The sequence below is a fragment of the Dipodomys merriami genome, unplaced genomic scaffold (genome assembly GCF_024711535.1).
Source record: "Dipodomys merriami isolate MVZ:Mamm:240054 unplaced genomic scaffold, mDipMer1.0.p SCAF_911, whole genome shotgun sequence".
Taxonomy (NCBI): Eukaryota; Metazoa; Chordata; class Mammalia; order Rodentia; family Heteromyidae; genus Dipodomys; species Dipodomys merriami.
Window position 1 is genome coordinate 221,828 of NW_027206526.1, and position 13,345 is coordinate 235,172.

General features: G+C 43.0%; 1 protein-coding gene across 7 annotated transcripts in view; it reads right to left on the reverse strand.

Annotated features, from left to right (window-relative positions):
* LOC138821409 (F-box/WD repeat-containing protein 11) overlaps positions 1-13,345 on the reverse strand; it is a 99,831-nt gene that overhangs the window by 24,946 nt on the left and 61,540 nt on the right. For all 7 annotated transcript variants that reach the window (XM_070013615.1, XM_070013614.1, XM_070013619.1 and 4 more), the window contains 2 exons: positions 7,522-7,708; positions 6,819-6,909 (listed from right to left, as the gene is read on the reverse strand). In XM_070013615.1, the coding sequence (XP_069869716.1) occupies positions 6,819-6,909; positions 7,522-7,708 (278 nt within the window). The remainder of the gene's footprint in view (positions 1-6,818; positions 6,910-7,521; positions 7,709-13,345) is intronic.

Sequence of the window (13,345 nt, forward strand, 5' to 3'; positions counted from 1 at the left end):
AATCAAAGCAATGTCTTGACCATTGAGAAAAGATCGTGTATAACTAGCACATGTCAACTACAAAGAAAAAATTCTGTCATCAGCTTTTTCTATCCCACCAAACTAAAATCACATCACAGTAAGAATGGCACATTTTAGTCGCATCACCCTTCCAACGCTCACTGGGATTTTAGGGTATTCTAGACCACTTAGGATAAAAAGATCAGGACACATCCAAGATGCATTCAAATGAGGCACAGACCAGGCATGGTAGAACACACCTGTAATTTCAGTACTAAAAGGCTATGGCAGCAAGCGGACACATTTGAGAGCAGCCTGATCTACGCAGTGAGACCTTGTTTCAGAAACAAATCACCACCCCAGCTCACACTAATGCATCCCTTTGGTATCCGGGCACACAGCATCCCCAACTAGAGGTAAAGATGGTCCTTGGCTTACAGCGATTACACCTAGGCTTTATGATGCAAAAGCAATACCTGTCCATTCAGTAGAATCTATACTCTGAATTTTGATCTTTTCCCTGGAGATGTACAATGCCAAGATGTGGCAACAAGGGAAACAAGAAAACCCAACAATGTACTGGGCTGCAAGTTTCAGGTGTTCAGTAAGGTTAGATGGATTGAGTACACTTAACTTAAAATGAATTTATCATGATGCAATCCAATCATAAACATCTGTATTATAAGTTTACTTGACTAAAGGATTAGTGTAATAACCTTGCAAGAAAGCTCGCATTGTTTCTCTTTTTCAAACAAGAAAATAAAAGTTTAATCTGCCTGAGACAACAAAACTACTAATTAGACTAGCTGGAAATCATACCCAGTTCCTTCTGGTTCAGCCTGTGCTTTTGATACTAACATATTCACACCTATGAAGAAGTATGGCTCTAGAGGTAGCGAACTCTCCATGGACAGTTCAAATAAAACATCAGTGCCACAGAGTGGTGTCATCAAACTTTATGCTTCAGAATAGAGGGAGATCAAGAGCACTATAGCCGGAGACAACCATACCTCCCACCCCCCCCCCCCCCCCCACGGTTTAGTGAGGTCCACAATACCTCACGTCTGGTGGTGGAGACAAGTTTTCCCAGGGTCAAAAGTGGTAATGGTAAGAACAACAAGTCTGAATTTTTGGTTCTTGACATTAGAGAACAATAATGACAATGATACCTGGTCACACTTAGTTTAAGGTTTAAGTTTCAATTATTATCTCTGAATAGCTACTAGCCTAACTACTTTGGGAGAAGGTAAGTCTATCTCCATAAATATCCCTTTATCACAATAAGCACCTAGTTACTAGCTAATGTCTAACACATCATATCTCCTCTTACTTTGAAGAAAGTATCCTCTGTACTCTTGAAAACATTACAATCTCTCAAATGCTATGTTTCTGGTAGTATACTTTCCAGGAATATGGTGTGTGTTTCCCCTCCATATCCACTCTACAACTCAGCACAAAAATCAAAGTCTACAGGTGTTCACGTTACACACACACACACACACACACACACACACACACACACACACACACACACAAAAATGGTGTGAGATTTCCACTTAACCTGTGCATGGCCCCAGTGTTCAGCAAAGGTCTTAGAGATATCTGTACCTTCAAAGACCACATAGAGCTTTGAAAGAACAGGGTGGTGTATTTACAACACCCAGGAGGCGAGGAGGTTGCTGTGGAGATGCCAGGAGAACCTGCCCATCGTACTTGCTCTGAAGTCAGGATGTCCAAGCTGGGTCACCATTTCCAGCGAGTCAGCAAAATGTCTTAGCATCACTTTTCAGAACTATCTCTGCTACCTGTGCCAAGTCAGGCATCAATCTGTCTAGGGGTTCCAGACTATAGAGAACTTCTTCAACTGAACGCCGTGCTTGTAGAGAAGTGTTTTTAAGATAGTGACAGGTATGAGCTGAGGAGGCAATATTTGCTGGTAAGAAGTCTATTTCTTGGTCTGTCACCCTAGGGACTGGCTATCCATATTGAGTGAGAACACTGGAAGCCAGCGAAGTCGACTCCACGCAAACCCCAAGTGCTACCAGACAAACACAGCATTGCTTAGCCACACACTCGAAGTTTCTACATTCACTGAGCTGTGCTTAGGGGTAAAACATAATTGCTTTCTTATTCTGTATTTCAATGAACAGAAAAGGCACGTTCATGATTACATGGACTGCTTGAATTTTTTTTTCCTCATTCAAGAGGAGGTGGGGGAATTTCCTACATGCCCCTCTACTGGTCTAAGATGGCCCTTTGAACCGGGTGACTTGGTCACAACTCCATTACTACCCTTACCACCCTGAAGACATACAGGGCGGAGCAAGTTTTGGTAGGCACCACGCTTCTTTTCTTAGTGCAATGGAAGTCAGGAAATAGCTTCTCTTCTCGATGCTTATAAAGAGCCCAACTTTCTACAAAGACAGACATTTCTGAATGTTAAAAAAGGAAAAGGTTGTGAATAATTCCCAGTGGGCCGTTTTCAGAAGTCCTCAGCTAAGGCTATTTAAAAAATACAACTAGGCTCCAAAATCCCAAGGCAAGCATAACTTCTAGGAGCAGATCAGAGAGTCCTAGACAGCTGCACGCCACCCAAGGTACGCTCCTCAATTCCCAAGGCCACCCACATACGAAAGCAGCTGACTGTCTGCCTGAGAAACACTACCACCAACTCTGTTCACCTCAACTCCTAATTAGAAAACTAGACCTTTAAAAGTGGCAGGCTGCCCACTGTAGTAGAAAATACCTACGTCAAGCAGCAGCTTTGGCACACTCAGACCATCTGAGCAACAATCTCCTCCTCTGTAAAAACAGGAATAGTAATGTCCAATCCCTTAAAAATATCAGAAGGGACCAAGTAAAATTAGATACGAAAAGCATTCATCACAGGGTCTGTGGAAAACACTGACCAAAAACAGTGCCTATCCTTCCCCAACCCCCCAAAAATCTTCTCATCAGAGGAGCTAATCTCTTGGCCTAGGCTGAAAATTAACACTGCTAGCCTGAGCACTCCTGACATTTCAGGAAGATGCTTGGCCATCAAATGGAGCTTAACCACTCCCACCAGCTGGCATCTATGTCTCACACAGGTGCGCCTCTCACACGGATACCTGCCGCTGTGTCTTGCCATTACACGGTACAGCTACTGGAGGGAATAGTTCATGATTGTTAAGAACTTGTAAAATCCCCTTACCCTGTGCAAATTTTCAAAATACTGGGAAAATAGCCATGAGACACAGAGTATACAGCAGCATTTAAATTGGCAATAGAGTAGAAACAGATGTCTGAGTATGGAGGAATAACATTATTTTTAGAAGCCTAAACACAACAGGGTGGGTGGGCAAGTTTCAACATTTACTGGTCAAGACAATGTTAATATCAAGTTTTGCAAACCACAAAAAAGCTCTCCACTTTCCCTGAATATAATGTGGTTTATAGAAAAGTGTGATCCAGTACACCGTCATTTTCCCAAAAGTCTATCCCAAGGAGAGGCCAAAGCCTCTACTCCAGCGTACAGAGAACTAGGTATGTTGCATGAGGGGGTTTGTCACTACTCTGGAAATGTTTTCAAAAGAGAAACATTTAAGTTCAGGACATCAGAGCTTTGTTACAGTGTTTGTGTGTGTGTGTGTGTGTATGTTGGAATAAGAATCTTAGTTTTAACAATTTGGGGATCAAATTATATTACTCTAGTAAAGTGCTTAGCAATAAGCCACCATTAACAATAAGTACAAGGGTGACTGTGACTCCAAACTGCAACCAAGAACATGGCTGCCTCTTTTAGGAGGGAGCCTTGGGCTTCCCAGGAATCCCAGCTCCATTCAGAGGCCCTGCAAACCCTTTCTATGTGATAAGAATATCCAGAAGAGATCCATCTTTGCAGAAAGCTAAGAATGAATGTTTACTCTCTTCACTTCTCATTTCTTCACTTCCCAGAAGATCCTTACATGAATAATGGGAGCTGGCCACTAAGTCAGGCTGTCTTTTTTCTTAAAATTTAGCCTGTTTTTAGTGGGTCGATGTGGAAGGGCAAAGTTCAGAGGTAAGTATTTCCTTGTGCTCATCAGGCAAATTCAGGGAAGGATTTTAGAAACCAGCAAGAACAACGCTAAAGGTTGAGATAGAAAAAGGAAAAAGAGGACAGTAAATCTCAATTTTTCTTTATTATCGACAAGGACAATAATGTGTACCTTATAAAAATTAAATCTGATAGTCATACAATATAGTTCGTGGCATACTTAAAGGAAGGTACTTATAATAACTACATCTTGCTGGTTTAATACCAGCCACAGGAGCAGAGCCTACGGGTGAGTTCTCAGTTGTCTGATTCATGGATCATTGCAAGAGCTTTCTCCAAGTATGTCTAACTTGGACAGAACAAACCACACTCCTGAAACAGAGGGGAGAATTTTATCTTGAGGGAACACCAGCAATCCACATAACACAAGGCATATCTGAGGCAGAAGAGTTTAAGGTGTATTCCAGACTCCATCACTCAATGGCTAGGTGACCTAGAGCAAGACATTTTTGAGCCCATGTCTCTTCAATTTTTACATAAGGACTTGAAACAATTTTTCAAGATTTGCCCAATCTGTTTAATGAGAAAACATATTACAAAATGCTAGTAAGTGTTTGTATAAAATGCTTCATTAGTGGAACATTAGTTCTGTCACATAGCCATTAGTGACTATACTGAAGTATAAGTGTCATCCCTTATACTAAGAGACTTAGCCCACAAAATCTGGAAGGGACTACTGTGACCAACCAGTGTGTTCTCCCAGGCCACACTTTACCAGCCACTGGGAAATCCATCATGGCACAAAACGTTTTGTGCCACAGCTCTGCCCTCCTGCATCTGCTAACTGTGTAACATTTCTTCAGCCTGATGAAATGGTTATGATAAGCAGCGTCACACCACAGACTACTGAGTACATACTGCTGACTGCAACAGTAGTCATGAGGATTTAACAGCCTTCCTTCTGTGTAATTAAATCTTCAACTTGATGAAGTTCTTCTATCATTTCTGTTTATTAACAGCCCCCTTCTCAAAACAAAAAGGGTGACTTGATAAAACCACCCAAGGAAATTGAGTACTTCATAATAGCTGCCCCTCAACACTCATTAAAGAACAGCAAGAAGGGCTGGGAAGGTGGCTCAGCAGTAGAATGCTTGCCTTGCATGCATGAGGACCTGGGTTCGATTCTTCAGCACCACATACAAATAAAAAGCCAGAAGTGGCACTGTGGCAAGTGGTACAGTGCTTGCCTTGAGCTGAAGAGCTGAGGGACAGCACCCAGGCCCAGAGTTCAGCCCCACAACTAACAAAAACAAAACAAAACAAACCCCAGCATGTCCTATCTGAGAGTTGAGCAATGACTTAGTAGCGGTATCTAGAGACAGCTCGTCTCCCTGAAATACACACACACACACACATTCAGACTACAGCTAACATTATGTCTCACTTTTTTTTTGGTTGGTCGTGGGGCCTGAACTCTGGGCCTGGGTGCTGTCCCTCAGCAATTCAGCTCAAGGCTAGCGCTCTACCACTTGAGCCACAGCACCACTTCCAGCCTTTTCTGCTTATGTGGTGCTGAGGAATCAAACCTGGGGCCTTGTGCATGTGGGGTGAGCATTCTACCACGGAGCCACCTTCCCAGCCCCAACTTCTGTCTTTTTCTGTTTATGTGGTACTGAGGAATCGAACCCAGGGCCTCATGCATGCAAGGCAAGCGCTCTACCACTGAGCCACCTTCACAGCCCCAATTCTAAGTTCTAAACTAACAGTGGGTCAGTTAATTCCTAAAGGTTATGATTTGTCTGGCATATTATTTAATTCTATCTAAAAGGTTATGTTAAGGTCGTTTTAGAGAGCATAATATGCAAGAGACTGTCTCTTAAAATAGTAATATTCCAGCAACATTTAGATTTACCATTAATGGGGTGGAGCCATTAGTTCACATCTGTCTGAAAAGGGCGCAGAGGGACAGTATTCCAAAAAAATGCATGTTTTCCCACTAATGATTTCTGGCATGGTAAATCTTATCACGTTTGGGAAGCTCAATGTAACTTTATGGGAGATACAGCACTGCCCTAATGCCCTAATGGAGGCTAAACTTTTCCTCCAAGGAGGATAGACTGAAGAAGCCCAGAGCAGCCAGGAACATAGGTGAAAACATTCACAAGAAATGCCTGTGCACGTCTCTCCTGGTTCAAGGAAAGGAGTTAAATAATAGAACACATGAACACCAGCAAACATCTCTAGTGCATCTCAAGTTTATCGAGTTTTTCTAGTCTGGAGAAGTTACACAGAAATCCAAAACGGTCTACAGTCATAAGTTACTCTGCTTAAAATAACTTCTGAGCTGTTTTGGTAACTTTGCAGAAGCATTTCAGATGGTTTTGCCTGGGACAGGAGGGGCAGAGCTTGAACTCCGAATCTGGGTGCTGTCCCTTAGCTTTTCTGCTCAAGGCTGGCATTCTACCATTGGAGCCAGAGCTCCATATCTGGCTTTCTGCTGATTAAGTTGAGGTTGGGAGTCTCAGGGACCTTCATCCTGCTTGGTCTGGCTTCAAACCGCAATCCTCAGATCTTGGACTCCTAAAGAGCTAGTATAAGCCACAGGTACCTGAGCAGCTTTTGCTTTTAAAAAAATCTGAAGAATAGATGCAGGTTACACATTAAGACATTATTCTACAAGGTAAACAACTACACATATGACTATTTTCATGAGTTTAGAACAACAAAACACGATAAGGCAATATAAAAAGGTGAGAAGAAGACCCAAAGAGCCCATAAAACAGATAAATCATAAAGTTACCTCTATATCCTGGATAATCTTTGGGTATAAAGATCTATAAAATGAATTAGGAGGGCCATCTGTGGGTCTGTTTTTAAACAGATACTGATCCCTGGCAAAGAAAAACAAATGTTGTATTTTAGACACAAAACAGAGAATGTTACTTAAGCATGGTACTAACAAAGATTTCTTCTATCTTTCATGTCTGTAGGCTTAGATTGAGCTTTAACAGTTCAAAACCAGGATTTGTTATTCTTTTGTTTTTCCTGCAGTGCTACCGGTGGATCTCCTTGTTCATGCCAGGTCAGTGCTGTACCACTGGGCCATGTACCTCAGTCAAAAGCAGGGCTTCTGAAAATTAAATTTCCATCTTAGAGAAAGTTTAATTCAATTCATAACTCTGTCATTTTGCTTGCCTTTTGTTTTCTGAGAACCGGGACACACAATGATCTAGGCGTTCATTTTGGAGAGCTTAGTAAGTGTTAATATAGCTTTGTGAAAAATATAACTTAGGCCAAGACCTCAACCTTGCTCTTCCCAACTCCCTGTGTCCTGGTCTGTAGCTCTCTTTCTCTGTGCTAACCGAGCCATTTAGCACATGTCAGAAATGGAAATTCTAGCATCCCCTAGTTCCTGGCAATTCATCCTCCCAAGCTATCAAATTTGCATCAAGCTGGCTATACGACAAAGAAACTTGTTGGGAAGGACTAAGCAGAGTACTTACCACCCTCTTCTTTCAGACAGCCCTTTCCACAGAGGATCGGTGCGTACCATCCTTTCAATCAGCTTCTTCCACAGCATTCCTTCTGAGATCACACGCTGCCACTCCTTGCACACCAGCTCAGCTGCACACAGGGACCGGGCATCCAGGTAGGAAAGAATGTTTTCTGCTATATGATCTAAGCCTTGCTCTACAAAAGAGAAAAAGGAATGGGCAGGGAGATGGAAATATACCAGCCTTCATCTCCTTTAAGGTAACAGAAAGGAAGAAATCCTGACCCAGATGAAATACTTCATATGAAAAGATCCGTAAGTATATGAGATGTTCAAGTTCACAAACATATCTGCATCACTTTGGTTGTTTTTTGTTAGGACAACTGTTTCCTGGTGTAAAAGCTAAGCCTGGACAGTTACTTATTTATCAGATATTAGGATTAAAAAACATCTTTTTTACAAAGCCTGTAAGGGGCAATGGCTCCCCAAACTGTACAGATGAGTGCAGAGAGGCAGAGTACTCAAAGCTCTGCTAAAGGGTGAAGCAGGACTGGAACTCAGGATTTCTTACAAAACTCGTGTTTATTGCCGTCACTCACTGTCTCTCTCAACAAATCACAATCCTTGAGTCCCTTCTCCCAGGCAAGAAGGAGAAACAACCCAGATTTAGTTTGGAAAGTGCTATGACAAACTAAGAGCTGAAGTCAATTGTACTTCAATGTGCTTTTGTCAATCATTATATCTCCCTGTTGTGGTTAGCACTTTTTGTTCCCAAACATATGGTAAAAAGCCTTAAAAGCAATCGCAACATGTCTACAAATTACTTGAGAGCCTGTCATTTACAGTGGAGAGGAGCGGACTACAGGAGTCACTGCTCCTACCTGTCAGCTCCTTCCTGGGTCCCCGGGTAAAGAAAGCAAGCTCTTCCCCAGGCCTATTTCTCTATAGCGTTAAATAAGCATACGGAACACATAGAAAATCCCAACTTCCTGTCCCAAACTCACAGACTAGTTCTTACTAGTTTATGACATGTAACATCCCGTAGTCTTGATTTTCTACAAAATGGTAACAAACTTGTGAATAGATTTTGAAGACAATAGAGAAGTCTACAAAGTTAATGCCTGTTCTCTTTAACAAGCTTAGTGGTAAAGACCAGTGAATTATTAAATTTGTAGCCCATTTCTTTAGGGGTACAGCCTAGGCCTTATTTGAAAAATACAGCATGAAACAATGAGTAAAACCAGGCATGGAGATGCCCACCTGTACTACAAACACTCAGAAGGCAAGAGGATCTCCACTTTGAGGCCAGCAAATAAAGCAAAGCAATAAAAAAGAGGCTTTACAAACTATGATATTGTTACTCTGTTGATTAGCCTGGACTAGAGCAAATCCTCCAGCTTTGAACCTGCTATCTTCGGGACACACAGTCAAAGACAGAACGCCTTTACATAATGGCCAGTGTTGCCAAAGTGAGCCCCAGGAAAACGCTCCCTTCCCCTTTTCTCTTTGTGGGAGAAACCACTGTCGACTCCCCCTTCCCTCTGTTCTCTTCCCCTTGCAAAACTGCGCGTGACCCTCCCTACCCATCCCTCACCCGGGGGACCACCAGGTAAGTGGACCAGGTCAGTGGTCACTGTACACCTGCTGGTCAGCGGGGAGCCCCCTCCCCGGCTCTGAGGTCACTTCCTCCCCTTCCCTAAAAACCTCACTCCACCATTCGTCAGGCTGCTGCACCAGTGCTGGTGCAGCCCAGCCAGCCGGCTCTCCCAGTAATCTCTTTTCTCCTAACTGGGGTATCGGTCTCCTTCCAGCAACCCTTTCCGTCATCTCCTAGCAGACTTCCCAAGTGGCAAAAAGCCCATCAGCATCTGTTAAAACTATTCCTGGAAGTGGCACTGCAGCTCAAGTGGTAGAGCGCTAGCTTTGAGCACCAAGAGGCTCAGGGGCAGCGCCCCGGCCAAGTTCAAGCCCCAGGACCGGGAAAACAAACAGACAAACAAAAACCACCAAAAAAACCATCTCCCCTAATTCTGTCGCCGGTTAGGAGCTGATACATGTAGCATTATCTCCTTACTAGAAGGTACCTTCAAAGCAATACCTGACCTACCCATCTAGAAATTTTGAAGAGTGGACTTTCGAGGTCAGATCTACGTAATGGGCAAAGGTCGGCAAGTCTTTCCCCCAACTGTGGAACCACATTAAATGGGCCAGAACCAAGGACAGCACCTGTGAAGTTCTCCATTTCCCACCAGGCTGGTCTCCAGGCCTTCACTATTCTTACTCAGGGTTCTGATCTCCAGTTTCAATTGTCCCCTACACTGGCCCAGCCCTCAGCGTTCTAGCCAGTCCTCAGGGTCACTCAGACAAACACATACAAGTGACCTCCGCATGGTTGTCCTGTGGCCCTTGGAGGAATGACTACACGTGCAATCTGTTATTTATATGTTGGCTCCAGCCTCTATAATCTATGTTCACTACAGAAAAATGATAACCTATCTAAGAAAAAAAAGGTTAAGTCTTTAAATCTCATTTCTAAGAGGTAACAGCTTTTAACATTCTATATAGATATGTCTAGGTTTATGGGCCCCACAAAAATCTTTTCAGGTGCTAATTTACTGCTGAAATTAGGAACAGTGCTAGAGGGGTTGGAGGTGTGACTCAGAAGAGTGCCAGCCAAAGAGCAAAAGCATCCCATACCAAGTAAAGTCCTGGTCTTGGATCCAAGAGAAAAAGAATCATGCTAGAAAGTCAGTATCGAACGTAACAGTTAATCTCCCTAAGCACCCCGTCTTCAGCGGTGCTCAGCAACCACCTCTGGGTACTCTTCCGTAAGGCTAACAAGCTGCACCCGGACACGTGCGCCCAGAGCGCTGCGCTGGTTTCTATGTCTTCTCAGTGTTCTGCAGTTCCATCGTTCTGTCACTATCTTGGTAAACCATGTTTTCAGGCCTGCTTGTTCACAGTATTCCTAAACATATTCAAATCTTGATTACAATGTTTCTTTCACTCCTTATTTGAGGCCATTAGTCTTAGAAAGGAAAAGAAGACCTGGCACGAGGTTTCTTTCTATTGCCACTATGCTCTCTAATCGAAGCACACCAGCACTTCAATGTGTATAGTGAGCCTCTCTCCAAGCAATACCCCGAGTGCTTTGTTCTCGACTCTCTCGGATCGTTCTAAACGTGCGGGGCACTAGACCCTGGCCATCAGTCTTCTGGATGGTATTCTCAAAGACTCGGCATCCTTTTGTGACTCTCCATGGCCATGTGCCCCTTTCTTTCATTGTCCATCACCAAGCAAAGCCCAGGGATAATCACATATGCCCCAATCACTGTGGCTAACACATTCAGCACACCACCAAATTCACAGCACCTCAGCTATGATAAGCTGAGGCTGTATTTATCCTGACTATAATTTCATCATACCAAAATCATACTCAAATTATTTTTTAAAAGAGTCTAGCCACAGGATAACAAATTCAGCTCATGTTTGAATTTCCTCTGTGATTGCTTCTATACATATTAGAATACAATCACTTGCCACCATTTATTATGTCCACATTACTCACTCTTCCTAGTTATATATACACTGCTAATCACTTCCCTTCTTGAATCCTCTGCTCTCTGAGATAAAATAACAAGACAAGAATACAAAGGGAGTTGCTCTTTCTGGTCTCAGTGGCTGGCTGCAAGGCCCATGGCTTGTATGTGAACTGGGAAGCCAGCATGCAAACCTTCCACATGACAAAAGAAGTTAGTGTGAGACCACTAGCCAAGGTAAAGCATGTGTGGCTGTATCTGAGTCCTCTGGGATGACTGGTGTTCAAACAGACAGCAACAAAAACAGGTTCCCCAGATCTCTTGCCCTCCTGAACAAACCTCTGGTTAATGAGGCCCAGTGAAGAAATCCCTTTTCGTCCTCTCTGACCTCCCCTTTACAGAATGCTCACAACTATCAGTAAGTTTCTGAACAAGTAAACACCATCTCAGTGACATCCACAGAGGCTAGACTGATCTCCTTCGGTTCTGACTGTAAATTCACTTCATCCTTAGAGGAGGCAGTGTTTTTCAGTTGTATTAGATATCAAGTAAGATAACCTGACTCAAGGCTTGGTTTTGTCATGATCTACATGACCTTAAGCAAATCCATTTTCCTTTCTAGATCTGACTTTCATAACATAAAAATGATATTAAATGCTTCAAATGGACTATTCTGTATCATCTACAAAATACCTCTCTAAGACAGAAACTCTCAATGTTCTTAGACAAAAAGAGCCTGGTACGTAGCAGGTAGTCCTAACTGTCAGCCTTCCTTCTCTGCTTCCTTTCCCCCAAATCTGCTTAGCTGATACCAGTGGTCAAGGGGTCTAAATAACAATCTTCACCTATGTGGAACATGTAATAGAAAAATGCACATCTTACATCTCTTCTAGCAAAAACCTAAGTCCTAGCCTTGGTATAAGACCCATAGCCTCCAAAACGCTTGGAGAAGAGTAGGAATCACACACTCTGTATCTGGGGACCTCAGGCTAGTCACTCCTGGGCCATGCACATTCTGGAACTTTCTGGTTTCCCAGACCACTCAGAACATAGAAGTTGCTAAATGAAGCAGTCCATTTGCTTGAGCTAAAAAAGCACTCTGCGGTGTTAAGAGCTCAGCATTTCCCTCAGAGTCTACGTCTGGCTCTCATTACCCTATCAGGTTGCACCCCTCACCCCCGCCCCGGCCCCCACGTCTCCTACCACCTCTCCTGAGGACACGCTCCAGCCTCAGGAAAAGGAGGCCACAGTGCTGCAGACACTGCCCTGTGCTCATTACAGGCACCACGTCAAAGTCTGGAAATTCCAAATCACAAACAAAATTAAAAGGCACACATTTCAAAGCTAAATACGTACATAAACTAACAAAATCAAACTCAAATGTGTGATGTCATTTCAATGGCCTTGACTAGAGCCAGGCGGACACAACTGCTTAGGATCATGCAAGTACAGAAACTCCCATTCTTTTGGAGAAGTATCTCAAAGAGCAGCTAGCTACAAAGAAACTTCCTTTCCCACTCGGCAGTCCCAGAGCTAATAAAATCAGAAGTTAGAAACCTTTTAACAAAACAATGCAACTACAGAAAGCAAGTTTGTCCACAGGCACCTATCACTTGGAATTAGCCAACAAGCATTCAGACAGAAATGAAGTGAAAAGTCCCATGTCTTTTCCTACTAAGTATCCAGGAAACCAAACAGCTCTACAGTATCAGCTCCGAAATTAAAACATCTAACAATTACCTCTGGAGAAGCATCTCTGGGGTTTAGTGGGTTTTGTTCTGTTTTTAAACGGATATCCTCAGAGTACCACTGGATGACAGGTATGTTATGTAACTGTCTGATCTTGAGGATATGCTCTTTCTCTCTGTCCTACTGGGATCTCTGCACCCAGCCTATAGCCTGAGCTATGCTCTGTCTTTCCCCCATCTCTCAAGACCTTTGATCTAGTTCCCCGTAGTCCATAGTGGTTTTCCAGCCTTACTTGAGGGTAAGATAAGTAATAAACCATGGCCAGGGAGCCAAGGGTTTCAAAATTCTCTCACCAAACTGATCATCAATGCTCATCATAGTTTTTGAAGTGCAGCCTATCTCTATATTTCAAATGGAATAAAATTGCTCTTTAACAACAGTTCTTACAACCTAGCCAACAGAAATTGACACTGCAGACTAAACATTTACCATGATTTTTAGAAAAGCCTATTCATAATTATCACTTTTTCCACTGAACCAAAAGGAGCCAGAAACCACAAACATTTTCCATTTCTCCTATACTGACAGGTACAATATTCATACTAA